General features: G+C 44.0%; 1 protein-coding gene across 1 annotated transcript in view; it reads right to left on the reverse strand.

Annotated features, from left to right (window-relative positions):
- Positions 1-6: 6 nt before the first annotated feature.
- Positions 7-10949, reverse strand: part of Ociad2 (OCIA domain containing 2) — a 15493-nt gene continuing 4550 nt past the window's right edge. Inside the window, exons 3-7 of the mRNA XM_029545139.1 lie at positions 8993-9089; positions 6369-6422; positions 4689-4736; positions 3122-3239; positions 7-825 (exon numbers count right to left, since the gene is read on the reverse strand). Coding sequence (XP_029400999.1) covers positions 744-825; positions 3122-3239; positions 4689-4736; positions 6369-6422; positions 8993-9089 — 399 coding nt within the window. The 3' untranslated portion in view covers positions 7-743. The remainder of the gene's footprint in view (positions 826-3121; positions 3240-4688; positions 4737-6368; positions 6423-8992; positions 9090-10949) is intronic.

Below are 10949 nucleotides of genomic sequence, written 5' to 3' on the forward strand. Positions count from 1 at the left end.
CGGGTGCTCTTACCCACTGAGCCATCTCACCAGCCCAGAAGTTGTCTTTTTTTTTTATCTTAGACCACTAATAATGGGTAAAAGAACCCCCTTTGAGTGCTGACCATGAGAATGGACCCATGAGCCAAGCAGGTCACCTACGGATAGATGATGGTCACTTTTACAGCTCCATCATGGTGATGAGCCACCAAGTCCCATTGATCACACTGTTGATCACCTAGGTTTGAATGGTGACCCTTTTACAGGAAATGTTTTCCATTGAGTTACAGACCTCAGCTCTAGACTTCAGAATGGACTTCCAATACTAAAACACAACCTTTCTTGAATTTCTAGTTCCATATACATGGGTTTTCTTCGGGTCTTAACTTCCCAACCAACTTCCACATCATTCTTTCCTGTTCTCTACCAGAAAATTTAAAACACTGAAAATAAAAATTAAATGAGAGTGAGTGAACTGGGGGTAGGGGGAGCTTTCCAGAAGCGAATCAAAGACCTCCCGGGAAGCTCTAAGCAAGGCGGGGTGTAACTAACTTCTTTCCTGTGTTGTGTGTGATAGCTTCCAATGAAGCCAAGAATATGCCACGCCCATGTCAATAGAGAGCCTTCTACAGCAAGCATTTCAAAGGGGTGAGGGAATTACAGGTTTCTGTTTCAATAGAAGTATATTATTTTAAGGTACACTTGGAATTTTAAATGTGTACAAAGTCAGAGGTTTAAAAACAACTGGAGACCACAGACTCAGTTTAGGAAGCAGATGGCTGTGACCCTGCCTTCTCGCTTAACCCACGCCTGGTTTTACAGTCCTCACAGGTGAGCAGGCAGTGCCTAGAAGAGAAGCAGAAATGTGGTGACTCGAACTCTGACAATTGGAACTCTTGTGCCAGTCTGTCTGCCTGTCTGCCTGTCTGTCTGTCTGTGTGTCTTCCATCTCCTATCTTCCTAAGTGCTCATCTTACCACAGTAAGCAATGCAGAGACATGTCTGATTTTATAGGTCACTAGCTCACCTTTTTTTTTTTTAAAGTGAGATAATAGTTTCTTAGGTTACTATTATCCAAATATCATTCAATGTTTATGTTGAAACAGATGGTTGTATTTGTGCTCCGAGTCACACAAAAGCTAAACACCATGACTCTTTGACCTTGAATCACTGGAGTGATTTCTACCACAACAAAAAATAAATAAATCACAAAGTATTCCAGGTGGAGTGGCTCACTTCCATTGTCTCTGAGCTCAGGACCTACGCTGTGAAGAGGACTGTGGGGTTTTTTGGGTTTTTTTTGGTTTTGGTGGTTTTTTTGGTAAGATTTTTGCCTAAAAAGTAATAAGTACATATCACCTCTTGGACTGCCACATTGGTAGGCGCTTGTTATAACTTTACTTTGTTAGAAAAGCAAATGGCCTTGTATCACTGCCTCTGAGGTGAGAGGGTAGTGGCGAAGCCTGGGGTTACCTCCCACCAGTGCCAGCCCGAGTGGGGCTTTGGATGCCAGAAGCAGGCAGGTGAGACAGCTATTGAATGCAGAACTGAAACAGGAAGTATGGCTGCTGGGAAACTTTAGATTTCATCATGGTTCCAGAACCCAATATTTGGTTAATAGCAAGAAAAACTCCCAAAATGGCGAAGGAAAGGAAGGGTCGTCACAGTGTCTCCTTTGCTGACAGTGCTTTTTTCTATTCTCCCTACACACACCAGAATCCTGGGCCAAGTACACCGTAAGGTGACTCCAAAACACAGCTTTCCCAGATGGAGCCACACTGGAGTTGTCAGTAAACACAGAGCTAATACTTCCCCGCTGGCCTTGCAACCCATAAAGGGAAATGTCAGGGGTTGCAAACAAATTGGATGTTGAAGGACCTTCCTAGGACCGCCAGTGTCTTCTCAGAGAATCTCTGGACTATGTGTAACTCAGGGTAGAGGTGATGGTTAGAGACCACTCACGTCTACCAGACCAGGGACGGTAGCATTCTAAAGTCAGGCAACCAGGAAGACAACTTGACCTTGACATCTAGTCCCATATTGTTTCTGCTGCTGTCCCTCAAGTAGAACATAGTGTGACAGGCTCAGTGGGTGCTTTCTTATACATGGTCCTATTTTCAATCCCCAGCACCACATACAGCAGCCTGTGATGGTGTATACCTGTCACGGGAGCACTCAGGAGAGACAGGGAGGCAGAAATGAAGATCAAGGCCATCCCTGAGCTACAGAGCAAGTTTGGGGCCAGCCTGGGCTACGTGAGATGGTCTCTAACATAACAGATGCAGCCCACTGTGACAAGTGAGAGATCTTCAGAAGACTGTGTCCCCAACTAGTTCTGTGGCAGGACAATAGAAGTAATACTTGTTTGAATGTCATAAATTATTATTTTCCTTTCTCACAACACCCCCAGGGAAGTTATTCTGGTCATTTTAGATAGATGAGGAACCTAGAGACGACAGTTTAAGAAAACTGTGGTAGAACTGATTTTTAACCCAAGTCCCCAGGAACAGGGGACTTGCTGTACACTCTAGCCCAACTGTGTGTGTCCCTGTAGAGAATGTTTTTATCAGGACATGTAGTGTGTGTGTGTGTGTGTGTGTGTGTGTGTGTGTGTGTGTGTGTGTGAAAGAGAGAGAGAGACAGAGACAGAGACAGAGAGAAACAGATTAAAGGCTCTGAAAAGCTCTGTAGTAAGGAAGACTGTTTAAAAGTTGAGCAACTGTGCAATGCATTCCTCAGAGGTTTATACAAGGCCTGGAATATAGTAGGTATTCATTAAATGCACATTAAGTAGCATGATTAGTAGTGATTACGTTAAATAATAAATAATTATTGAAGTTGAATAGTAATAAATCAAAGCTTGAGGGTTAAAGAGTTCTTCCTTAATAAAATTATTAATGTGCTTCATATTATAGTGAGTAAAGTCTCACTTCACTTCTTTTTTTGTTTGTTTTTCAAGACAAGGCCTCGCTCTGTAGCCCTGGCTCTCCTGGAACTCACTGTGTAGCCCAGGCTGGCCTCGAACTCAGAGACCCTCCTACTTCTGCCTCTCCAGTGCTGGGACTAATGGCTTTCATCATTTAACTCAGCTACTTCACTTCTTTCATTATCTTGATTGCAATCCCCCCATTAGACCACAAACCTGTTATGCTCAGGACCAAAGCCAGCGCCACGGAGCTGATCTTCAAAGGAATGGAACTTACTCTGGCACACTCTTATATAGGAAGCCTTCCCAAGGCCAAATCCCAAGAGACCAGCCACTGTAAAAGCAGGTTAGGAAAAACAGACAACTGTGAAGCTCAGAATCCTGGCGGTTAACCATTGCTATGCCTTCTTAACCCTGGTCCTTTTTACATTAAACCAAGCCTCCACTAAGGGCAGGTCTGATCTCTGGAGACTTTCTGATCTCTGCTTTGAACTGACATCAGGAAGGCCAGGATGGAGCATTTGCTAAGGCTGTCCCAGAGTGGGCATCCAGGGCATGACCCAGCTGAGGTTGGAAGGGGAGGGAGGGCAGGTCTGGGTTGTGGCTACAGGGAGCCTCTCTGGTACTGAATAGTGAAGCCTCTTGGAGTTATTGGTCCCCTCCCCCTTGCCTCTGGAGTCAATAGAGAGGGGGCCTCCTGAACAAGAAATCTTCTCTAGCTGGAAATGAGACTCAATTAATTAACTGGAGAGTTCTTCTACCAAAAAACATCTATGTGTATCGAGGAGATGAAACTCTGAATTTGCAGTAAATTTCATATTAAAACATCTCTGATTTTTAAAAAATTACTCACTTTTTTGTTTGTTTGTTTTTTTGTTTTTGTTTTTGTTTTTGTTTTTTCGAGACAGGGTTTCTCTGTATAGCCCTGGTTGTCCTGGAACTCACTTTGTAGACCAGACTGGCCTTGAACTCAGAAATCCGCCTGCCTCTGCCTCTGGAGTGCTGGGATTAAAGGCGTGCGCCACCACGCCCAGCCAAATTACTCACTTTTTAATATGCATTCCAGATAATATTTTTTAAAAGACTGTCCAAGCCAAGAGAACAAACCATACCCATCCTAGTGAATCTGCCACGAAAGGCTATGTTGTCAACAGTTAACCTACAGCCACCCGTTCCACTCTCGCCAGTTCCATAGCTGTTTCAGCAGGCGGAAACCAAGTATTCAAGAAAAAAAAAAAAAAACAAACCATTTCAAACATATACAGGCCATTTATCCATCATTCCCCAAGCGTATCGTACAACAACCGTATGCATGGTGTCTGCTTTGCATCATGTCCTAAAGGTAACTGGAGAGTCTTTAAAAAGACAAGAGGTAAGTGCCACATCACTTGTAAGCGGGACTGAAGTCCCTGCAGTTGGGTATCTGGGGCTATCTATGAGTCTGTCTCTCATAGATCTGGAGGAAGCTGTATATATCTTGCCAGTCTCTGCTTTTGCTTTAAGGAAGACAGTGGCCCAAGTCCCTGATGTTAACCAGAAAGTCAGAAAGTGTTGGGGTGAACCAGAAAGCTTCAGGTCATTGGTTAAAAAAAAAAAAAAGAAAGTGCTTTGCAAGGATTGGTCCAGGCAACACACTTAAGCAGGGCATTCATATCCTTGGTCGTATAAACTCTGTCAAAATGAATCCACTTTTTTGTTTGTTTTAATGCTGGAAATGAACTTGGGGCCTGGTACTTCAGTCATTTAGCTATGTTATCATCCCAAATCTGTATTTATGACTTACATGCAACTTTAGGCAACGATCCAAATCTTGGATTAGCGGCTAAATAACCTGAAATGTAATATAGAAAGGTATTATTTCACTTAATACTGTATTTAGCTTTGTAAGGAAAATATCGAGGCCCAAGATATAACATTTCTAAAATGAGTGCGTCATTAGTCTGAGGAATGGTTTTAGAAGAGTTATGATTCGATCTGTGGTTGAAGTTAACTCCCAGGAGCTGTCTTAGGCAAATGGTAAATATTGGCTTTAACATGTGGAAAACAATAGGAAACCCACAATTAAAGACTGATTTAAATTGATTCGAAGAGACTAGTCACTGTGCTCTACTTTTAAGAGTAATTTGACAGAGAAAGTTCAACAAGGAGGTTCATAGTATATGCATTGTAATTTAATTATTAATCATCTACCTATCTATCTATCTATCTATCTATCTATCTATCTATCTATCTATCTACCTACCTACCTACCTACCTACCTACCTATCTATCACAAGGTTTCTCTATGTAGCCCTGACTTGCCTGGAACTTGTAATTAGATCAAACTGGCCTCCAATTCATAAATCTGCATACCTCTGCTCCTGAGTGCTGGAACTGAAAGCAGGTGTCACCATGCCTAGCTCATTACAATTTTTAAATGAAAACATTGTAGCTTGTGCTAGGTACCAGGCAGAATAGTGGGCTTTTAAATCTGTCTGTACCACAGTCTTTGGCAACTCTGGGCATATTATACTACAGAAAGAGAAATTAAGGTATAAAACGCCTAGTCAGATCACCTTAAAATAGGGAGATGGTTTCGAATGGGCTAGGTCGATTAAACATAATCACAATGATCGATGAATGGTATTGGAGAAATCAGAGGAAAGCTTAGCCCAGCCCAGCTGGTTTTGGAGACATAGGAAGAGGCCACCAGCCAAGAAGAGTAGTGGCCTCTAGACGTTGGACAGGGAGAAAAAGATGAACTTCCAGGAGAAACACAACTGTATTCATGTCTTGATTTTAACCCAAAGAGAGCCAGCTGAGGATGCTGTTTTGGAAGGTGGTAGAAACTTTAGGAGGTAGAGCCTCACGAAAGGAAATGGTCTCTGGACATGGGTGTTGAATTCGCAGCCTGACGGCACTTCCTTTCTACTTCCTGCCTCCTGGTTTTAGTTACAATGTGACCAGCTGACTCATGATCCTGCCATCACCCTTTCTCCACCATGGCAGACTACATCTTTCCTTAAACAATGAACCAAAAGGAGCTCTTCCTTCCTTAAGCTGCCTTTGTTGTCATGGCAATGGGGACCTGTAGCCTCTACATTCATGGCCGTTTCCTTGGTCTTCAAAATCAGCCATGTTGCGTCCAAACCTCACACTGCCCACTGACATCTCTCTAGTTATGCCCCCTGGTCTCCTTCTCCATCCTTTATTTAGATGAGAAATAAACCAGGGATAATCTATTATAAAGTCAGCTAATGACCTTAATGCCACCCGTAACTCTTTATCAAGTAATTAAATACATTCAGTCTTTCCAAAGATGAGGGGCTCTTTTGTAGAGCAAGAAACTTCAGCTAAAAACAAGCAAAAGCCTGCATGAAGCAAAAAAATCTCCAACCAGTAAAATAAGCATCCAAAGGTTTCGGGGAAGGCTACAGAAACTGGGCTCTCTGAAGTTACAGCCTCGGTGAATGGCGACTCTTACCTTGGTGGACGAGTCCCTGGGTGACAAGCATGCTTATAAGAGAAAAAGGCAGGGCTGTAAAACAAACAAACACATGCCCCTCAATATCAGTGCCTTATCGCACGGTCCATGGGTGCAAACACATCTCCAAGCATGGCAACCTGAGCCTGACCTCCCCAGGGCACACAAGGTGAAAGGAGTGACTTTAAGCTGTCATCTGACCGCACATGTGCACACGTGCGTGTGTGAGTGCACACCTGCACCAAATACAATCTAAAAATTAATTTAAAAAGATGAGAGACTCAGCCCCTCACCTAGATGTTAGGGATAATCACTCTAAACTTTTTTCCTTACCTAACTTGGTAGAGAAGTTTTATTCACTTTTATTTTTCAAGATAGGATCTCACTATGAAGCCCTGGCTATCCTGGAACTCACTATGTAGACCAGGCTGGGCTTGAACTCATAGCGATCCACCTGCCTCTGCCTCCAAGTGCTGGAATTAAAGGCATGGCCACTGCTCTCAGTTTTATGCTAACTTTATATATATTACTATTCAATACATATTTCTTTAAAACAACATGGAGAATTTTCTTGGGATTCTTCCCAGTAGCTCAGCCTGATGGACAACATGAATCTAAACCCACACTCACATTCAACTTGACCCCTGACATCCATGTTTACTGAACACTCTGTACGCATGTGACTCCAAGGGTTACAACACGGGTCTCTCAGTGTGTGGGTGCTTACCATAAATTGGAATATATATATACATCTATATGTATATATATGTGCACGTGCGTGTGTGTGTGTGTGTGTGTTTGTGTGTGTTTGTGTGTGTTTGTGTGTGTGTGTTTCTTTCTTTGGTTTTCAAGACAGGGATTCTCTGTGTACCCTGGCTGTCCTGGAACTCAATCTTAGACCAGGCTAGCCTAGAACTCAGAGGTCCACCAGCTTCTGTCTCCCAAGTGCTGGGATCAAAGGCATGTGACACCACCTCCCAGCTATATTTTGATACTTTCAGTCCTACATAAAGTCTGAAAGGCAATGCCATGAACTTTTGTAGTGAGCCTTTGTTTAGGCTCATTTGAGCTTCATCTCTGGACACACCCCTATATTTTGCTTTGTATTTCTGTCATTAATATTTTTTTTCTGAGATAGTTGAGATTTGCAAACACCATCACTCTTTATAGCTGGATATTTTAAGCAGGGAGTTTCTACAATCAAGTTAATTCCTCCTGAACACACCACACCGCCACTAGCCTCGTCAAGAAGTTTCTGTTTGAATACTCAGACCCAAGAGGAATGACATTCTCTAATACAAAATCTATGTTCAAATCTTTCCACCTACTCCAAGAATGTCCTGCACAGCTGCAGGTTTTTTTCCAGTGTGGAAGATCAAGGATTTATGCATTGTGTTGACTGTCCCATCTGTTTCAATCTAGGGCAATTTCCTGTTGTTTCTGTTCTCATTTTTGTCTTTCGTAACATTTTGTCCCACTGTTGGACGTCTGCCTGAAGAGCACACTGAAGGTTATAAGCAGAATCCCTTCCCGCTAAGCACTTGCCATGTTTAGTTAAGGTTTCTAGTATAAGCAATTGAGTCTGACATACAGGCTTTATAGCTCTCCCACAATGCGTCAGGTGGCCTCTTCAAAAGCAAAGAGCTGCGATAAGCTTTTAACCTTTCCTAGCAACCGAGACGAGTCCGGTGTAGCAGCCAGATTTCCCATCAAGGCCAGGAACCAGATGGCGGGCTAATGGGCCACACTGCAGTGTGAGTCTATCAGGTCAGTTAATCTGCTGGTCCAGAGGTTTTATCAGAAAAAGACATGGGAGTCTAGGAAACCAATCAATTGGCATAGCGACGCATGATGAATATCAACTTGGAACATGGTCAATACAGACTCTGGATGGTTTATGATATTAAGGAGAATCAATCAGGCCTCTGTCAGAAATGTACACAGCATGGGGCTGAATGACTAGATTCCATGATGCCACTTGAAAATGTCAAATTATCAATTTTGTAAACCCCAAAGGATTTTAATACAGCCTGAACTCACAGCCTTTGTCTTATACGGGATGGGGAAGCAGCTCAGCAGAGAACAATAAGCAGAGAGAAATACTGACGGGGTGCTGCCAGCTTTTGCCCATCAACAGTCCTTTCTGAACGACTCCCTGTGTGCGAGGCCATGGCCTGAAGTCCGGATGACCCTGACGCCGCTTCTGAGCTGAGATGCTGGTGGGATTTACAAAGGTCTACTCGGTGGAAGTAATGCACACTATATAATATTTCTCCCCCATGGTCTTGCGTGCGTGAAGAATCACGTGTGTGTCTGTCTTTACTGGCTGAGGTAAAGTGCCAGATAAGTGCATATCATCTCTGCCTGAAGAGAAGAACATAGATTCGAGCCCCAAATGTCCATAAATAAACACCCATGTTCTTTAGGGACTTATGCAAAACTCCTGCTCAAAATTAATCAGTCATCATGGCTCTCTTCTAAGGGGACACGAATGCATTCTATTGTTACATTAATTATTAAATCAATGATTAATTTATGTATTTAGGAATTTTATTAAATCAAATCATTTATTATTAAATTGATGATTATTAAACTATGAATTAAGATCCAGAGTGTGAGAGTACCTCTCTTCCAGAAACTCTCTTCTTGGCACTCCCTGATAATCTTGGCAATCTCTCCTCTGTGGATGTGCAGTTTTGATTTGGGGCAAAACAACAGGCTCTGTAAAGAAAGACACTGTGGGTTAATTGAGCCCAAGCACCAGCGAGGCTGAGGCAGGAGGAATCCTGAGTTCAAGGCCAGCCCGGGCTAGATAGTGAGGTCCTATCACAACATAAAACTAACAAACAAAAGCAAGACAATGGCAAACTGAAGTCAGGAAGGAAGCCAGGCTCCATGGCGTGATCTCTGGAGGGGAATGGGCTGTTTCCTGGCACAGACCAGAGGCCACCAGCCACTGGTTTCCAGCTGATCAGGATGCATAGACTTAGACGAGGGGGAATTTCTGCTCAAGAGACAGAGCAGAGTGTGTACACAGCTCTCCTAGGCACCAGGTTCCAGCTCTCCTCCGCGCTGTCCAAGGCACATAGTAATCACCGTGCTGGCTTGCTCCTTGGCCTATGAGGTCTTAAGTGTCACCTCAGTATCGAGTCCTTGGTGAAGACAGATTTGTTGATTTTGTTGGGTCCTTTTGCTTTTGTTTCAGATTCTTTGCTTGTGGCTGGCTCTTCATGTGGATGCTGGTCACCATTTCCTGAGAACTCTTCATGGTCCAGGCATTGTTCTGACACTCAGCACACATACCTGACGATGCTCTGACAGGGCAGGAGGGCCCCTGGGAGCCTATGCTTCTATAATAGTGCAAAGGTGAGGCTGGGCATGGTGGTTCACGCCTTTAATCCCAGCACTCGGGAGGCAGAGGCAAGTGGATTTCTGAGTTCGAGGCCAGCCTGGTCCACAAAGTGAGCTCCAGGACAGCCAGGGCTACACAGAGAAACCCTGTCTCGAAAAACCAAAAAAAAAAAAAAGAAAGAAAGAAAGAAAAAGGAACCAGCATCTCCCATTGAACTGGAACTCACCTAATTCAGCAAGTCTTAGGAATCCCTTGTCCCCCTTGCTCTAGGATTACGGGTGTATGCGGCACCTGGATTTTCATGTCACTGTTGAGGATCCGAACCCAGGTCCTCATGCCTGTACAGCAGGCAGTTTGTAAACTCCCTGGGCATTTGCATCTCTGAGCCCTGTGGCTCAGGGTTTTATTCTACTTCAGCATGTTGTGCTTCGTAGCTTTGGGTCATGAACTTGACACCTGCAAAAGTTATCTGGAGGAGGAACTCTCCATTAAGAAAATGCCTCCAGCCGGATGGAGGCGGTACCCACCTTTGACACCAGCACTCGTGGAGGCAGGAGCAGGGAGATCTCTGGAGAGGGAGGGAGAGAGAGAGAGAGAGAGAAAGAGAGAGAGAGAGAGAGAGAGAGAGAGAGAGAGAGAGAGAGAGAGAGAGAATGCCTCTGTAGGGGAAGAGTCCAGCCCATTGTTGATGGTGACATCCCTGGGCTATAAGAAAATAGGCTAAACAAACCGGGGTGGTGGTGGTGGTGTGTGTAATCACCCCTCCATGACTCCTGCCTCCAGGTTTCAGCCATACCTGAGTTCCTGTCCTGACTTCCTTGGACGATGAACTGTGATGCATTAGTATAAGCCAAATAGACCCCTCCCTCCCTCCCCAAGTTTCCTTTGGTCAGAAACCCTAACTAAGACACATGTTCTGAGAGCGATACACGTTCAGTGGGAACTACTAAACACTTTGAAGTTTAAACATGTCCTAGGCTAGTGCTACGCCCTGCGGTATTTACTCATGATGCTGGACAGCAGCATGGAGGGCCAGCTTCAGGTTAGCTGTGAAATTACAAGGGGCATCCATAAGCAAGGGGCACTGCCCCCTCTACCCGGCTGGAGCCAGTGGACCATAGTTCTAAGCTAGGATTCCCAGGAACATTTTAAGATTTATTTATTTATTAAATGTAAGTACACTGTAGCTGTCTTCAGACACTCCAGAAGAGGGTGTCAGATCTTGTTAC

This window comes from Mus pahari, chromosome 13 (assembly GCF_900095145.1).
Source record: "Mus pahari chromosome 13, PAHARI_EIJ_v1.1, whole genome shotgun sequence".
Classification (NCBI taxonomy): domain Eukaryota; kingdom Metazoa; phylum Chordata; class Mammalia; order Rodentia; family Muridae; genus Mus; species Mus pahari.